We start from the raw sequence: 19,444 nt of genomic DNA, 5'->3' as shown, positions 1-19,444 counted from the left end.
AGAGCCTTGGGGAAAAAAAGAAAAAGAAAAAAAAAGTCTCCCCATTTTTGAATGGGATGAGGGACTTTACACAACCACAGCTAAGGTCAATATGGCATGAGTAATAGTCTGTTCTTCAAAAGCACTATATAACCTGTTACCTTTTTAATGGTAGTATGAGGTGTGTGTGTGGGGGGGGGTTCAGGTAAAGTTAGATTTTGCCTCCTCAGTCATATAAAATGAAGATCATAGAATGTGGTTTATAAAGGTCACATGATTTGCTAATTAAATTGAGGTATTTAAAACTAGCAAATAAAACTGCTTTCAGAGTAATTAAGGAGTAACCATAAAGAAAAAAAATAGCAAAGGAGAGTTAGCATTACAATTATTTTTATTTATTTTGCCACTGTTGAGGCTTCACCGCTCTGGGCCAACATTTTCAGATAGAAAGAGAAAGCGAGATGGAAAGACAGCACAGTTCTGAAGTGTCCCCCAGTGCAATGGGGGCCAGACTCCAAACTGGGTGACACACATGGTAGATCACTCACCTTCCCAGGAAACCTCTTTTGCCAAGTCGGGGGGGGGGGGGGGAAGAAAGAAAAAAGATTAACTAGTTGTCCTACCTCCTCCAGTCAATGTTACTATGAACCCATTAAATATCGGTTCTGTTTCTTTCTCTTTAGGCTATCACCTTAAAAAATGGGGAATGGAGTTTTTCTAGAAATAGACAAAGCAAGGCTGATAGATGTTCACTGTACATTCAGTCTCTTGTGGGTTTTCAGAAATACATGGACAATGTGTGACTCTGTTCTCTGTCTTTTACACAGTATGTAAAGGACTTAAGGATCCCCTTGTATCAGGCATAACTCTACATCCACTCTGATTAATTGTAAATATAAATCAGCAACATTTTTTGATATTTTAATTATTACAATACAAAATTATTTAACACACACCCTCTTAAACCCTTGCTGGCTCATTCCCCTTGAGAATGCCTGCTTCAAAGACCTAAGAAAACATTCATTTTTTTGGTTAGCCTCTCATTACTTTTTTTTTTTTCTTTAGGGGTCATACTTGCCAGATTTCAATGAGATGCTGCCAATCCATGCTGAGACTCACAGGCTTTTCTTTCCCATCAACATATCAAAGTTAAATTTGTCAACATGAATATTACAAGGAAATATTCAGATAGTTTGACATGTCTTTTAAACTAGAATACTAAAGCAACACTTATACAGAGATTTATAGTTTTAAGCATTTGACATTTATTAATTAGCTACTCCATATCACAAACCTATGAGGTAGTTTAGCATAACTGCAATATGAATAAATTAGTAGAAGCAGAAAAGGGAAAACAAAAATTCTGTCCCCACAGTAATGTATTGGTCAAACTCTTCTTATTCATGTCACAAAAGGACAACAGTCAATAATTTTCACAATCTGGATAAACAGACAATGAATGCTTAATTTAGAATGTAGAGATGATAGTAGTTACTTTATTTTATAATAGTTAATTCATTTATTTTGAGAGAGCAATGTTCCACTTTGCCACATAAGCTGTTGGAGACTGAGTTCAGTGCCACACATATTCAAACCCTGCATTCCACTTACCTAGCCACCTCCCTGGCTGTGGGGGTAGTTACTTTCTTACCTGACCATTTCGAAATGTTATTTTCTTATTGGTACTCTACTAGTCTTGCTGAGAGTGAATTTTCAGAAATACCTCACTCAATAATCAACATTATAAGTGTAGTACATGCCTACAGGGCTCAAATTTCCCCATGGAAATATCAACATTCTCCACCTAGCTCATGGTTTTCCACTCTTGTTCTGACTATTCTAATAAACTCACTTCACTAGAAAGCTAGAAGGGAAAAGAAAACTCACAGTTCCAATATATGTTTATATGTCATCTAAGAAGCAAATGAACAACAAATCCTATTGTTTTTTGTAGTCAAGCAATCACAGATGGGAATTTTATTGCTACTTTTGTCAGTGCAAGGGGGTCACTGTATATCTTCCTACTTAGCAGATTGTTTCATGGCCATGTTTACTAGGGCACTGGGGCTACAGAGCCTGTATAGAATGAAAGTTCATTCATTTGGCTTTCATGACCATAACTTTTGTGGCTACAGGCACAGGAGCTAGTTCCAAGCTTACCTCTATTTTCAAAAAGAAAAGCTCCTTGCAAAATAAATAAACTGCATTATCAGGACTGTAGAAGTGTTTTATGTCTGTAAAAAGACAACAATGATGTACACCACTTAGCAAGTATTCTATTAACTACACAAATTTCCTGTAATATTTAAGGAGGCCATGAGGCATGCGTACTCTGATAATTCTGAATCCTTTTCCCCCCCTCAGTGGAGCAAACTTTGAAGTAGGCATTACTCATTGGATTTCATGGACATTACTATAAATACTCTGAGGTAACAAAAGTACCTCAAATGTCAATCATTGGAACAGTCTCACACTAATATGAATCGTGTCACACTTTCAAATCAAATAGATACAGCTCCTCTAGTTTCCCGGAACTGAGAATTACAGGAAATACCTGGACCTGTTCTTGTCTTTCCCAGAATCTCTTCTACCATCATCAGGCAGTCCTGCCAGAACTGCTCCACTGCAGCCAGAAGGTCTGCCTGGCTTTTTTTCCTCTCCATCAAAATTAATTTTACTCTGAAAATAGTATTATATCTCATTTACATCCATTAAAATGGAACCTAGCTAGACAAACACTATAAAGAACAATAGTACAAGAACACCAATAAACAGCTTTTCAAGTAGAACCTTTTTCACTCAAGACTTTACCAACAGAAGGAATATTAATAGACCCTTCTTGATTAAAGTTAATGTCGCCTCTAGGTACAGTGGAAGGGTAATTTCTTTTATCTGCATTGGCAATACCTTTGATGGTATATTCACTTTGACTGGACAGTTTGCCAGGAAGCAAAAGCGATGACATTTAAATGAGGAGCTCTGAAATAATCTGCTTATTAAACCTGGAAGGCTTATCTGTGACAGGGTTTAGCCTCCCCTCTGTAAAGCAAATGAGATCTATAGTCAGAGAATCATCTACATTAGGTTATTAGAAAAATACTTGAGAGAATGAACTCACTAAACACAGCAGAAATAAAGACTTCTTTTTCTTCTTCTTCTCCTTCTCCTTCTCCTTCTCCTCCTCCTCCTCCTCCTCCTCCTCCTCCTCCTCCTCCTCCTCCTCCTCCTCCTCCTCCTCCTCCTTTTCCTTCTCTTTCTTCTTCGTTTACCTGGGAAGTGCTTATTTTACAGCAGAGATGACAAATAAAGCCTTATTTTACACATTCAAGGAAAAGTCATCATTGGGGGATAGGAGTGCTATGGTGTGCTTTCAAAAACAGCAGTATTGATTGCTTCCCATCCAGCCATTCTGTCTTCCCAGGCTAGAGCACAAGGCTGGTGTGGCTGCTTCCATTTGTAGACACAGAGATTGGCAACCTGAGTACATCCTGAGTGGGGTCCCCCAAGGGAGAGGTGCCAATCTCAAACACCTTAATAACAACACTGTGCATTTCTAAGTCATTTCATTTATTGCTCACTGAGTTGTAATCATCTCAGTTCTCGGCAGAAAAAAAAAACAGATGCCCAGAAAAATCTTGACACCAAGATAACAATTGCCTGTGGTCACAATGTCCAAAGGGCAACCCCAGCCAGGTCCCAGTTGGGCACTGAGATAATAATAGAAGTTAAATGTCTGGCTCTGTAGCCAGCCTGCTGGACACCAGATCCTGAGGGAGAAGAACAGAACCTGCTGAAAGAACTTGATGAGTTTTGCTCAGAAATGTTCTTCATCATAGAGGAAGTTTTTCAGACTGCTGTTCTGGCCCATGCTTATAGCAAAGTGATTGAATCTATCTCAGCAAGAAGATTTCAGTGAGAAACAGAGGAGAAAGGGGACCTCACTGTATTCATAGCCATCATTTCTTTAGAATTTATTCACTTATTTGCAAAGCAGTACCCACATGAAAGCCCATATTTTGGGCCAATTTCAGATGGAATATTCATCGACTTCCATCTCATTCTGGAGTTTCTCACTCTTCTATTGGTTACGTCTGGGAAAACATTTCATCAAGGTCAACTGCTGTTATGACATTTGTGCCTAAGAGGATCATCATGCAGGCAAACTAATTCTTTTTCTAAGCTATTATTTTGTCAGCTTGTAATGAGGATTTGGCTTGACCTTGAGAAACTGTTGAGAGTTTGGGAAAAAAAACTGATGAGGATTCTTCTTTTATCTATTCTTTTCATTCTCACTATTTAGATGACAAAAATGGGTTCACATTCAGAAAGTGAAATGAGAAGGAGTAGAATTTGTGTCCATTATATATTTTCTGCTAAGAGTGATTTTTTTGTCGCTCTGTGTATGTTACACCCAATCAGGTTCAACATGATGAAAAACATAATCAGAAGTGGCTTACATCACAGTCAGCAAGAACTTCATAGAATAATTATAACTTGAAAATACTTGAAACAAATTAGAAATTGAGCTTTTTCCCCATTGTCTAAATTGACTGATGCTTCATTGTTTCCTATAGGCTTATAATTTACAACATGTGCTAGATATATTATCAGGAAAGACTTAAAAAATCCACCCAAATATTGTAACTTACCACTAAATTAAAAAATAAATAAATAAACAAAGAAATAATTTCATTCACTCTCCAAAATGAAGATTAGTTATATGTTAATTGGTGAATCCTCATAAGAAATGTTCATTGTTCAAAAAGAATCCTCCTCTGGTGGTGGACAAGCAATTCTCCACAGCAGAGAAATCCTGACTTTTTTTTTCCATCTCTTGATTGATGTTTTCACTACTTATTCTTCAGGCTACAAGACAGAAAGAAATACAATCTTACCTTTAATATCTATATACATATATACTTATAACTACAAATTCTGACTTTTATTTTTTCTCTCTATTTTTTAAAATTTCTTTATTGGGGAATTAATATTTTACATTTGACAGTAAATACAATAGTTTGTACATACATAACATTTCTCAGTTTTCCACATAACAATACAACCCCCACTAGGTCGTCTGTCATCCTCTGTCTCTATTGTATTATCCCTTCCTCAACCCACATCACCTTAGTCATAAAATTAAAATAGAGCCCAATTCATATGATGCATCTGCTACACACTAAATAACCTACATATAAAACTATACATTTAATAATTCCATCTCCAGGTATGGAGGAGAAAATTCCAAACCTCATTCTCAATTCAATCAGAATTTTCTCTCTAAAGTAAGAAAAAAAAATGTTTCTGGTTTTACTCTCAAAAAAAGTATTAGTTTTCTGTATTGTAGAACAATACTACCATTTAGTGTATGCCTATAATATCTCAAGAACTTCTTTATTTTTATGATGATTTAATCATTACAGCTACCTTTAGTGTAGAAGTTATTTATCCCCATCTTAAATATGACAAAGCTTATGCTTAAGTTGACTAAGTTAATGACAAAAGATATCTAACAGTTGAACATCTGAACCCTGTGAAAGAGGAAGGTCAGATAGAAAAATCACTTGTAGGAGTTGGGTGATAGCAGCAGGTTAAGCGCTCATGGCACAAAGCACAAGGACTGGCATAAGGATCCCGGTTCAAGCCCCGGCTCCCCACCTGCAGGGGAGTCACTTCACAGCGGTGAAGTAGGTCTGCAGGTGTCTTTCTTTCCTCCTCTCTGTCCATTTCTCTCTGTCCTATCCAACAACAATGACATCAACAATAATAACTACAACAACAATAAAAAACAACCAAAGCAACAAAAAGGAAATAAATAAATATTAAAAATAAATAAATATATAAAATCTTAAAAAAGAGAAAAATCACTTGTTGGGAAAATCACAAGGGATTTCTCTCATCTCACTGATGATATTTGCGGCGTGAATGAAGCTGCCCACATAGTACTTTCTAGCAGGTGACTAATAATCTAAAGTTCTATTTTGTAGGACAAGGTAGCAAAAGTGCTATATTCCTTGTGTAGACTGCTATCCTTTACCACTAAGATCTAAATATATTAGCAGAGATCTGGAAAATAAAAATGTCCAAGATACAAAGGAAATGCTCACATACCTAATACACAACATATTTTGAAATACACAACATATTTTGAAAGCTTTTATTTTCTGTTTTTCTTTTTTCTTTCAGTGGAACCAGAACTTTGTACCTGTAGGACTTTTAATTTCGACTTTTCATACCACCCCAAACCACTCACACACACACACACACACACACACACACACACACACACACACACACACACACACACACCTTGAAGCACAGAATCTCCCTCTATGATAGCACTTTCCATGTGGCTCAAAGCTGGGTGGCATGCATGGCAATGTAAGTACCCCATCCTTTGAGCTAACTCTCTGCCACCTGCAATTTATTTTCTAAAGTAAAATGCAACTTGTGAATGACAAAATAGCTTACTTCCTTATGAGGTGCATCATCCAGGTTCAAGCCCAGCTCCTACCACATACACATTTATGTTGTGGTCTCTTTTACTCTCCTATCACTGCCTCTGTCTAAAATAAATAAATGAATGAATTCTTAAAATACTACTGCATACAATATCCTCATAATACAAATAAAATTTGAATATATAATGTAGACCTAACCCTCTCCCTAACCCCCAAAATGAAGATTGCATGCATGATTATGGTGTACAAAATGACTTTGAAATCTTGCCATGGAGTGAGTTTATGAACTATAGTCATTATTTAATAATTGTTGCAGAAAAAAAAAAAGAAAAATTCCCATTTGGAATCTTATATTCAGTTTCTACCACTACTTGGTTATGACCTAAAGAATTTCTGTAGCTTTCATCTTCATGAATGATCTGAAATAATGGTTGGATGTTCTCACGGAGCAAACAAGTATAATTTAATTTTTACAACTCTTAAAACCACTTCAAATAAAAATGAGTTTGAAGTGTTGTATTTGGATGTAATAGGAAGAAAACCAAACACACTTGTAGCTAAGCTGTCTTCTCCCATGATTACATCAATAAAGGAAACAAGAGGACATTTCACCCTGAAATTATAGTAAAAATGGCATTTCAAGAATTTAATCCTCTAATGAAGAAAAATATAATTCTTCCTTATTATAGCCAGAATAATCATTCAACTCTTTTCTGAAATAATGATAAATTATAGAAATAATAATATATATAGAAATAATGATAAATTAAAGTGCATTAAACATAGAAATAATGATAAATTAAAGTGCATTTCAATTCCATATAGCTTTTATAATTATTCATCCACTACTGTTATTATTGCTGGAGAGACTGTCATATTTTAGTTAGCATTCTACTTTATATAAAAGAACATGGAAAATTTTTACTGCTATTAATAAATAGGCAGCCGTCCAATCTAAAAGGAAAGTTCTTTTTCATCTAAAAGATAAGCTGCATAATGCATGTATTTTCAGAAATTCCTTTAAATAGAAAATTGAAGAAAGGCAACAGAAATAAGAATTCATTACATAGTCTCCATTTGTGGAGAGGGACAGCCTTTGTTCTCAGAAAGCCTTAAATTTGATTCGATATAAAGAGGCAATTTCAATTGCATTGTATACATACCAATCATACCCTTACAGTTCACTTTATTTTCAACACTTATCATCATAGAAATGATGACAACATGGCCTCATTTCACTTCCTTTAAAAAATAAAACTGAATTTTACGAGGAAGTTTTTTTTTTGAAGGCAGTTAGAAAAACTGAAAACTATTTGGTATGGGTGTCTCTCTCCCTTTAGAGAAGAAAATTTTCCATATAAGGGAAATGTGGAACTCTATATAACTTCTTTCATATTTATTTACTTATTTATTTTGCCACCAGGATTACTGCTGGGGGTTGGTGCATGCATGATGAACCCATTACTACCCATGAACATTATTTTCATCTAACTTGTATACTGGCTAGACTTTTACCACACAAAGACTTGGTGGCCTTGCAGAAACAGCTTTGTCTTCCATAACCCCAAGCCAGAAAAGACCAGTGATGTTAAATATATATATTTAAAAAGCCCTTCTTGTTATTGTTATCACTTTCCTTATTTTGACCTCAGATATCCAGAGAAAGGAAACTCTGAACCTCATATGAGATTGATTTACAGTATTTAATGTCTGCAAAGAAATCTTACACATGGAAATTAAGTTGTTGTCAACATTGGAAATGAGCAGAAGTGTACTGTCTTCCTGAGATATTATCAAGGTCATGGAGAAGGTTGGAGAAAGGTGTTTAAATAAATGTGTTTGAAGACAAGTACTAAAGAAAAAAAAATGTAATGGTTTATTAGTCCTACACTGAATTAAAATATTTTGAAAAATCCATGAAAAAGAAAAGCAGGGCTGGTAGGATTATTCACCTGGATAAATTATGGTCCCAACACCCTGAAGAAAGCTTTAATATTGTATTGTCTTTCCCTCTCCCTCTGTTTCTCTGTTTCTGTTTTTCTCTCTCTGTGTCTCTCTCCCTCTCCCTCCCCGTGTGTGTGTGTGTGTGTGTGTGTGTGTGTGTGTGTGTGTGTGTGTGTGTGTGTGTGCCTGCACTACAAATCCAATGCTCCTGGAGGCATTTTTCACCATTTTATTGGATAGGATAGAAGAAATAAGAGGGAAGGGGAAAAGAGAGAGGAGGAAAGAAAGATAGACAACTGTAGACCTGCTTCACCACCCATGAAACAACCTCCCTGCAGGTCAGGGAGCTGGGGGCTTGAACTGGGATCCTTGTGATTCATACTATGTGTGCGTAACCCATAACCCAGTGCATTACCACCTGCCCCTTTAAGTATTAATTGATTGATTTGCTAGAGACAGAAAGTAATTGAGAGGGAAGGGGGACAGAGAGAGAGAGAGGGAGAGAGAGAGAGAAAGAGAAAGCAGCACTGTTTCACTACTTGTGTAGCTTCCCCCTGCAGGTGGGGATCGGGGGCTTGAACTAGGGTTAATGTCCTTGTCCCCATCTGTCTCTCTTTCTGTCTGAAAAAGCCACCTCAGAGCAGTGAAGCAGTTAAGTTGTTATGTTTTTTTGTTTAGGGCCAGTGAAATAGCTCACTGGGATAGTGTGCTGCTTTGCCATGTGTACGGCCCACATTCAAGCATGGCCTCCACTGCATTGAAAGAATCTCTCCCTCTCTCTGACCCTATCTAAAAATAAATAAGTAAAATAACAAAAAGTAAAATAGAATGTTCTTAACCATAGTCAATCAAGCTTCCAATTAAATTGAATCTCAGCCTATCATCAAGCAACAAGTTCATAGTGACATAAATAAATTGTGAGCCAAGGCTTCTATGTGCTAGGAAAATGAGCATTACAAATATTTTCATATACTATGCAAAGGGTATCAGTGATATGATTTCTCCTGTCTCCTCCAGTTCCATGGTTTGACTATTTACCCTCAATAGCATAGAAATTTATCTAGGTTTCTGAAAAAGCCAGGCTCTTGTGTGCTTTTACAATTATCAGAGACTCTTCCCACTGTCTTGGATGCCATCCCATTCTCTCTTAGTTACCTAGCTTCTTTCATCCTTCTAGGGAAAAGTATACTTCCTTAAGAAAGTCATTCCTGGGTTTACCTTGCCCCCAACAAAATGTACTAAAAGCAGTACTGTGAATCATCACTGGAAGTGTAGAATCAAACCTTAAGAAAGTGCTAGTGGTAGAGATGCTCAGAATCCTGGTGCACAAAGGAAGGAAAGGACCCAAGTTGGGAGTGAGAATGCAGTCACCTGTCATGGGGAGATGAGATATTGTACCACTGTGTCAACAACTATACTATAAACCATGATCCTTTCATTAAAGTGATAAAGATAACAAATTGTCACCAAATTGAAAAGCAAGGGGGGTTTAAATACACATGGCACGAAGTGCAAAGATTAGCATAAGGATCCCTATTCGAGCACCTGACTCCCCACCTGCAGGGGGGTCACTTCACAGGTGGTGAAGCAGGTCTGCAGGTGTCTTTCTCTCCACCTCTCTGTCTTCCCCTGTCTCCATTTCTCTCTGTCCTATCCAACAACAACAGCTACAATAACAATAATAACAATAATAATAATATACAACACGGGCAACAAAAGAAAAAAAGAAATAGCTTCTTCCAGGAGCAGTGGATTCATAGTGCAGGCACTGAACCCCAGTAATAACCCTGGAAGCAAAAAAAAAAGAGAGAGAGAGAGAGAGAGAGAGAAGGAGGAGGAGTAAGAGGGTAAGAAGAAGAAAGATGAGGGTGAGGAGAAGAAAGGGAGGGAGGGAAGGAAGGAAGGAAGGAAGAAGAAAGGAAGGAAGGAAGGAAGGAAGGAAGGAAGGAAGGAAGGAAGGAAGGAAGGGAGTAAGAAAGAAAGCCCAAGCTACTAGGAACTGATTGGTAAACTGTTATGCCTAATGCAAAAAGTACAATGAATAATGTTTTTCAGACGGGTGAATGGCAGGGAAATGAGTGAATTTGGAGAAGAAAGAAAGAGTGTATGGGATAATGGAGGTGGGGCTTACAATGAATGGAACCAGGAAGACAGGTTTTGTTCTATGTGAGATACACTATCCCTGTATGAAGCCTAACTATTCTAGAGTTGTCTAAGCAAATAAGTACCTTCAATTTGTTCTTTATTACTGGAAATACATGTAGTTGAATTGATATGAGGCAGTGGGAAAGGAAACACTCAAAGTTATAGGGACTCACAGACACAGAAACAGAAAGATCACAGAGGTGAAGCTAGATAGCTCATCAGGAAGGGTGCCAGCTGTGCCACATGTATGACCCAAGTTGGAGCCCCCAGGACACCATGTGTGAGCTCTACTGCATTGGATGACACTTCACTGGGTGTTACAGTCTCTCTTTCTCTACTGAAAAAGTAGATCAAGAATGGTAAAACCCTATGGATGATAAATAAGTATGACCATAGAATAATGTAAGTCAGGCCAGGTGGTAGCACATTTGGTCGAGTGTACATGTTATCACATGCAAGGTAACAGGTTCAAGCCCTAGGTCCCCACCTGCAGGCGAGAAGCTTTACAAAAGGTAAAGCAGGGCAGCCATTTATGTCTCTTCCCCCCACCCTCGTAATTCCACTTTATTTCAAGTAAATAAATAATGAGATTAAAGAAAGAAAATAATTTTTAAAAGAATATTAGGAGTGTACTTTTTTTTTTATCTTCCAGAATAAGGGCTTCATATGCATCATGCTTTCACTGTGAGGCACATGCTGTAGCAAGTATGTTATCTCTCCAGCCCAACATTGAACATTTAAAGGGAAAGTTAAGTCTTTAGATATGAACAGATTGCTTCAAGTTTTGTTGGGTTGCCCTAAACACAGGTTCTGGGATAGGGTTACCTGACATTTCTGCTATCTGTTAACACAGGATGAATTTATCAGATTCTTCCCAGAAAAAAACATCCCCTGTATTTATAATCAAGGCAAATAAAAATCAAAGAAAATTCAAATTAGTAACCTAGAAGGAGGCAGGATAGATGGAAGGCCAGACTTTGCATATGTGAAGCCCTGAGTTTGACTCTCAGCATTACATATGCCAGGGTGATGTTCTAGTTCCCTCTCCCTCTCATTAATAAATACATAAACAAATCTCTTTATAAAAAAGGTGATACAGGTTAATTTGGAGAACAGACTTATATTGCAAATATACTACAAACTATGAATATCCAAACACAGAGAATCTTTGAACTGAGTGTCAACTACACATAAGCTAGGGAAATTGATAAGAAAGGTTTGTAATGAATTTACCAAAATGCCTAAGAAAACAGCCTTCCTCTGTTTATATAGAGCTTACATTGTTTGTATGCAAATGAATGCTTCTGATATACTTGTAAACAATTTATTCCCTCAAGAAGGCAAATATTCTCTTCATAATCTTGTTTACAGTATTCATTTGTTTTGCAAGACATTTATCATAAAGTCACAAACTAATGAAATGTTAGAGGAAGAAAGGACCCCAGGGGCCATGTAAAGAAGTGCATTGTCCTCATTTGGCAGATGATTGAGCACCTGACACACCCACACAAACCTTTCTGAAATCTTGAAAACGGCATCCCCCCCCACCTTTCCAGTCTCATTATTTCCTTTTATATATTCTATTATATTGAAGTTTGAACAGAGGTTGCAGATACGAAATAAGAAGGGGCCTGCAATATGAGAGTTCAGTTCTGGTTTTCACTCATTATAAATTGGGGATAAAGTTAACCCTACTTGTTCCTAACCCCCAACTCTTACCTTATCTCCCCCAGGAAATCTCTCCTGACTCCATTTTCTCCATCCTCTTCAAGTTAGATGCTCATTCTAGGTACTTCTCTCTGTTGTTCCCTCCCTCACCACAAGAGATTGCAACCTTTTGCTTATTGTTTGTGCCTTCTTCAGATGTCTGGGACTTCATCCATTTTTTTGTATTTTTGATGCTTAGTGTAAGAACAGATACAGAATTGCCCCCCCCCACACACACACACACAAAAGGAAACACAATAGAAAAAACCAGAGAAGGACTCAATTTTCACATTGGGAAATAGTGTAAATCTCATCTCTCATTTTCTATACCATCTTGGGCAAATCTATTTCTATCATGAATTTTCTGGTATAAAAAACAAATACTCAGAGTATATCTATTATTATTTCCCTTGACTATTGTTATATATTCAAAGGATTTGTGATTTTAAGTTAGAGAAAAGTTTAAAATTCTTCTCCCTCTCCTTCTTATTTTACCAGAGCACTACTCAGCTCTAGCTTATGATGGTGCAGGGATTGAACCTCAGATTTTGGAGTCTCAGGTATGAGAGTCTCTTTGCATAACCATTATGCTATCTAACACCCCTCCCCCCGAGTTTAAAATTCTAACACTAATTATTACTAGTTGGATATACATGTACAATGTTCTTAATTTTACTTTGTCTTGATTTATTAATCTGTAAACAAGGACATCAATAATATCTTCCACACAGGAGTGTCATAAATATAAAATGAGATTGTTTATCAGGTATATTATTGTATTCAATAACTACTAAAATTTAGAAATGGATTTGTCCTTATGCTAGGTTTTAATTGCTTTTCCCATGATACAGAGGCCAGAACACTGCTTTGCCAGTGATTGAACCTGGGCCCTCTTTCATTAAAGTGCTCTGTTCTACCCTCTGGAAGACCTCCCTTATTGCATCCTTGGATATTTAATCACTTGAAAGAGAATATCTGATGTAGACATTTTGTGATATTTTCTTTCTTTCATCATTTTATTGGAGGGCTTATATTATAGTTGCTGACACATGGGTATAATTTTTTATCTAACCACAATGGGGGTCTGGAAAACACTATCACCCCCAACCTAGGTCCTTTTCCAGTATCGTGCACTGAGAGTCTAATTCCCTAACCTCTCTGCCAGCCTTCTTCCTGCCCCTGAGTCTTTAGCTTTGGTGTAGTACACCACACCCAGTCCAAGTTTTACTTTCTGATTTCCTTTCCTGTCCTTGTTTCTCGAGTCTAACCTATAAATTCTATCATCTAGTATTCATCCATCTCTTCTTGGCCTATCTAATTTAACATGATTCCTTCAAGTTCCATCCAAGATAAGGTGAAGGCGATAACCTCATCATTTTTAAAGCTGAGTAGTACTCCATTATATATACTTAGATGTTCATCTTCTGTGTGTGGAAACCTGTGTTTCTCCCAAGCTTGGGCTATTACTAATTGTGCTTCTATGAACATAGCTGAGCACAGATATTTTTGGATAAATGTGGATGCTAAATAATTTATCTAGGAGTGAAGGTCATGGCACACACAGAGACCTTCATGTCTGAGGCTTCTAAGTCTTAGGTTTAATTCCTAGCACCACCAGAGCTGAGCAATGCTCTGGGGACAAATTGTATCTGATTTTTGGGGGCCAGGTGGTAGCACAGTAGGTTAAGCACACATGGCCCGAAGAGCAAAGACCAGCGCCAGGATTCTGGTTTGGGCCCCGGCTCCTAACCTGTAGGGAGGTTTCTTCATGGGTGATGAAGCAGGTCTGCAGGTGTCTATCTTTCTCTCCCCCTCTTTGTCTTCACCATCTCTCTCAATTTCTTTCTGTCCTATCCAGCAACAACGATAGCAATGATAACAATAACAATTACAACAATGTAAACAACAAGGGCAACACAATGGGGAAAATGGCCTCTAGGGCAGTGGATTTGTAGAGCAGGCACCACACCTCTGTAATAACCATGGAGGCAAAAAAAAAAAATCTGATTTTTTTCTTGCTCATCTGATAGATTTTTAAAAATATTTTATATATTTATTTATTTGATGGAGACAAACAGACACTGAGAGGGAAGGGGAAGATGGAGGGGGGGAGAGAAAGTGAGATACTACAACCCTGCTTCTTCAGTTGCAAAGCTTTTCCCCTGCAGGTGGGGACCTGGGGGCTTAAACCTGGCTCCTTGCACACTGTAACATGTACACTTAACCAGGTGCACCATCACCCAGTACCTTTGGGGAGAAGTTCTTAACTGTGGGGTTTTTATAAATGATAGGTGAGTCTTTGATATCCATGATGAGTCCTGATAGCTTCTGCTAATGAGATGACCCATGGCGAGTTCCTAGATTGCTTCAGCATGGGGTCAGGTCATGATCTAGTATGACCAATCATGTAGTTAGAGGGCTAAGACCTTGAACTAAAAGACAACAGCTCAACCTGTTGTGGGGGAGAAGGATTAAAGAATGACCATCATGTCTATTGTACAACGGGATTCCACAAGGCGATTGCAAAGCAGTTCCAAGTAGGGGACCCTCCTAGACTTCACCCTATGCATCTCATCTGGCCCAAATTTCTATACTTAATAATTAAAGGGTAATCCATCACTTTGTAGAGCTCAGATTTTTTAAAAACAGTATACTTTTATTTGTTTTGCTTTGATGAGAGAGAGATACAGAGAGAAAGATACAAAAGGACCAGAGTACAGATCAACTCTAGCTTATGGTGGTGTAGAGGATTGAACCTGGGACCTTGAAACTTCAGGCATAAAAGTTTTTTCAAAATCATTATGCTATCTCCCCCACCTGTGACTTTTTTCTTTTTAGTGAGTTACTGAAACTAAGAGAAAGTAGGAATCCCATATTTTATAGTCAGTTGATCAGAGGTCTAGATAGTCTAGAAATAAGCAAAGCTGGCATTTGAAGTGAAAGTCATCTGAGAATGTGAGGGCAATTTGGATGCCGTCTTTATCATCCTATTGATCACCAAGGTTGAGCTGGCTGATCTGACTATCTAGGCTGCTGTCCCTTTCCTCCTTCACAGTTACAAAGATGAATGCTCAGAACACCATGTAAGAGAAAAGAGATGAATGGGCTTCCAGTGGAGTCTATACAAGTACTCGCATTCCCCTGCTAGAACTGCCAAATAAGCTCTCAAGATCATCTTATGGAGATTTGTGCCCAGAACTTGAGAAGTCTTCTCTTCACTTCAAGTAGTCAGTGCCAGGGTTACACTGCCACATTATAGTGGCAAATCTATCTGCTACAACGTCTGTGTTTTAGTAGACAGAGCCCAAGTCCCACTTCTAGGTGGGAAAGCACTAAGACGATTCAAAGTGCTAAATCAGGGTCACCACAGCTATGTAGCATATAATAGAAACAGTTTAATCATTGTCAGAGAGATAGTTTTACTATTGTATCTGAAGATTGGCACTCATTGGCTTTGTGGTCTTTGCATCAGTTTTCTGATCTGTAGATGGGGAAGACAGTATAATAGCATTGTGCTCACAGGCTTCTATGAAGATTAAGCTGTCAAAAGTGGGAGGTGCCACTGTACATATGGAACAACACATATGTGTTATCTATCACTAAAGTTGTTTATTTATCAGGGGTGACATGGGATTATGCTTTAGGCTAAGTGGATCACTGAATCTCATGTTTACTGGCAGAAACAGAGGACTGAAATGCAATATGCCACTAGTAATACGGCTTATACAAGTTTCCAGATTAGGTAAAGATTAATGGGCAGCAGTAGAATCTAACGTAGAATAGGGTGGGAAAAATTCAAGAGGTTCACTGTGTTCTCTTATGCTAAAAAAGGACAAGAATGGTCTCCTCTATACTTCTCCATATTTTCTCTACTACTATCAGGCAACTATTTAAGAGTAAAATAACTGGTCATATTTTTCTTGGTCATATTAATGACATTTCAAATCCTTCAGCCAAATGCACTGGGTTGTTTAAAGAGTCAGGGAGCATTTTTGCTTAGAAAACTACAGAAAAAAAATATGTCATGACTTTTCTGACAACCCAATAGTTTATGGAAGTGTACACATTACAGAGTGAAAGAACCCAGATTCAAGTCCTTGGTCTCCACATGCAGGGGAAAAGCTTCATGAGTAGTGAAGCAGGGCTGCAGGTGTCTCTCTGTCTCTTTCCTTCTCTATCTTCCCTTCCTCTCTCAATTTCTCTCTGCCTCTATCCAATAATAAATACATACAAATATTTAAAAATATACACTATATTTCTATCATTTAAGGATTTTTCTACTGGATAGTGCTGATCTGGAACTATCAAAGTATCTAAAGTTAGTGATCTCTTGAAATGTTTAAATAAAAATGTTCATTTAAAAACTTTATAAAGGGGACTGGGTAGTGGTACACCTGACTAAGTGCACATGTTACAATTCACAAGGAACTAGGTTTGAGCCTCTGGTCCCCACCACAGGGGAAAGTTTTGTAAGTGGTGAAGCAGTGCTGCAGGTGTCTCTCTGTCTCTTTCTCTCTCTCTCTCTATGACCCCCTCCCCTCTCTATTTATGATTGTCTCTATCTAATGGGTAAGTAAGGACAATTTAAAAATGAAATAAAATAAAAATTTTATCAATATAACCATTCATTAAATTTTACCCCTTATAAAACACAAAACAGAACTTGGATAGGAACTGGTATATTACACCAAAGCAAGACTCCGGAGTAGGGCAGAGGGTTCAAGGACATAATGGCAGAGGAGAACCTAGTAGGCTTTGAATTGTTATGTGGAAAACTGAGAAATGCTAAGCATGTACAAACTATGGTATTTTACTGTTGACTGTAAATCATTAATCCCCATAATAAAAAAAATAAAAAAAGAATTGACCCTATATATAAAATAAAATGGAGAAATTAAGGTATACATTTTTAGGATACCAGGCGGTGGCTTGCCCAGTAAAAAGTACATATTACTATGCAGGTGGACCTTAGTTCAAGTTCTTTGCCCTTACGTGTGTGTGTGTGTGTGTGTGTGTGTGTGTGTGTGTGGCGGGGGGAGGGGGGGCGGGGAGCTTCCCCAGCAATGCTGCAGGTGCTTTTCTAGATTTACCACTATCTCTTACCCTCTATAAAAAAAAATGCTCTGGGATCAGTGGAGTTATATAGATACTAACCTCCAGTGATAAATCTGCTTGTCAAAATCATATATATATATATATATATATATATATGGAGAGAGACAGAGAGAGAGAAATAGAGAGTAGTATATGTTTATGTAATCTGTTCCCATGTCTCCAACATTTTCTTGCCTCTAAGTTGAAGCAGTATATATATATATATATATATAATTTATTTTTTATTTAAGAAAGGATAAATTAACAAATCCATAGGGTAGGAGGGGTACAACTCCACACAATTATAACAAATTATTTGCCAGTAAAAACCCTAACACATTAGGTGATAGAACAAGCAGACTCAAAAAAAGGCATTAAATTAGACTGCAGGGCTTGCCTTCCCACTAAATAGCACCACTACAAGTGTCCCATCACCTCTTGGAGCCTCAATATCCTCACATATTCAGAAGAAATCAAATAAGCTGTTCTTTGGACTCCTTTCACCTATGGCATGCTGGAATCTTGTGTGTGTGGGGGGGGTCCCAGGTCACCACTGCAGAGCTAGAGTTAAACTGTTAAGTCCTTTAATTCCTTGTTCAGAACTTTTCTGTAAGTTCCATCTAAATTATCACAAACTCAAAAATGACAAATCCACAGATAGAGATGATATGTACTGATTTTTCTCCCCCTTTCAGACTCAGGGTTTAGTTGCTAGCCAGCACAAATAACAAATGTAGCCAAATGTTTCAGTGGGTGTCCATTCAAATCCACTCTTGAAATCTGTCAGCACATTTCACAAAGAGAGCCATTCTCTATTTTACAAATGCGCCTGGCAGGTCAAAAGAGAGGTGAAAAAGAAGACTTGTGCTTGCATCTTTGAGAGACTGTGACCTGGCCCAGCACTGTCCAGAGTAACCCATTTTTGGATCGAAATAAAATACATACTACAAAGGACAGCAGTGCCTGCCATAGTCCCTGTGACAGACAATTTTAAAGACTGGAGAGAATTGAGCCATACTGAGGAATTATCCACCCTGGATTTCTCACACTAGAGCCTTCATATTCTTCCTCTAGGAGTACCTATAAGGCAGACTGGTATAGAATTTGGAGTTAAGGTCCCTTGTCACCATCTAAGTCATTTCTCTAAAAGCAAATGGCTGACCTCTTGGAAACATAGGAACCAGATCTATAAATTTTAAGATGTAAGACTTGTGCTGCCTAGGACTTTTTGAGAATACAAGGATAATGAAAACCTGGTGCCAATGGCTCATGGTAAGGTAAGATATTCAAATGTAAATTACAATTTTACATGATAAGATGACTTTAATTACTACTTAAAGGTACTCCTTAAAGGCTACTTTATTCATTTAACTTGAGATAACTGCAGCGGGGGTGGCATTTTTGCTAACTATAGCAGTGCCAATAATTTAGTTATAAGATAAATGTCTATTACTACGGAATTCCAAGTATTCAAGGGCTTGAATCTAATATTCTTGCGCTACTGGAAACAAGATGCTTGTCAGGCTGGGATGTCGAAATAAATTTGACTTAACTAGACATAGAAAGGGGTCAATGAAGCCAGAGGTAGAGGAGGAAGAGTAGAAGGAAAACAAAGAATGAGGTCTTTGCCTATTCACAGGAGGGACTCTTAAAATGCATTTGCACCTGGGGGGGGGGGGCAGATTGTGGCCCACAAGGTTAAGCACAATAGTAGGAAGCACAAGGGTTTGTGCAAAGATCCAGGTTTCAATCCTGGCTCCCCACTTGCAGGGGGGTTCACTTTACAAGTGGTGAAGCAGGTCTGCAGGCATCTATCTTTCTCTCACTCTCTATCTTTCCCTCCTCTCTCAATTTCTCTGTCTCTATAAAACTATATATATAATATATTTGCACCTCTGAAATAGTTCTTGACCAACCCCCATGAGCCTAAAAACCTAGCTGAGGTTGTCAAGTACAGTGAAAGTGTGATCTGGCTTTTTCTCATTACTTAAAGTAAACTGTAAGAGTAGTAAGTCCAAAGGAAGCACTATTAGACAAAATGGAAGCAAGACTTGAGAGCATTATCATCCTGAGGGAAGCAAAAGAGAAGCTAAAAAAGAAATTACTTCCTCACT

General features: G+C 37.8%; 1 protein-coding gene across 1 annotated transcript in view; it reads right to left on the bottom strand.

The window, feature by feature from the left end:
* Nucleotides 1-352: 352 nt before the first annotated feature.
* The window catches only part of ZMAT4 (zinc finger matrin-type 4), a 466,837-nt gene continuing 447,745 nt past the window's right edge, over nucleotides 353-19,444 (bottom strand). The window contains exon 7 of the mRNA XM_060182070.1: nucleotides 353-4,845. Coding sequence (XP_060038053.1) covers nucleotides 4,830-4,845 — 16 coding nt within the window. The 3' untranslated portion in view covers nucleotides 353-4,829. The remainder of the gene's footprint in view (nucleotides 4,846-19,444) is intronic.

Source organism: Erinaceus europaeus, chromosome 2, assembly GCF_950295315.1.
Source record: "Erinaceus europaeus chromosome 2, mEriEur2.1, whole genome shotgun sequence".
NCBI classification, from domain to species: domain Eukaryota; kingdom Metazoa; phylum Chordata; class Mammalia; order Eulipotyphla; family Erinaceidae; genus Erinaceus; species Erinaceus europaeus.
Note: the sequence above shows the minus strand (reverse complement) of the source record. Positions and strands in the feature narration are given on the sequence as shown.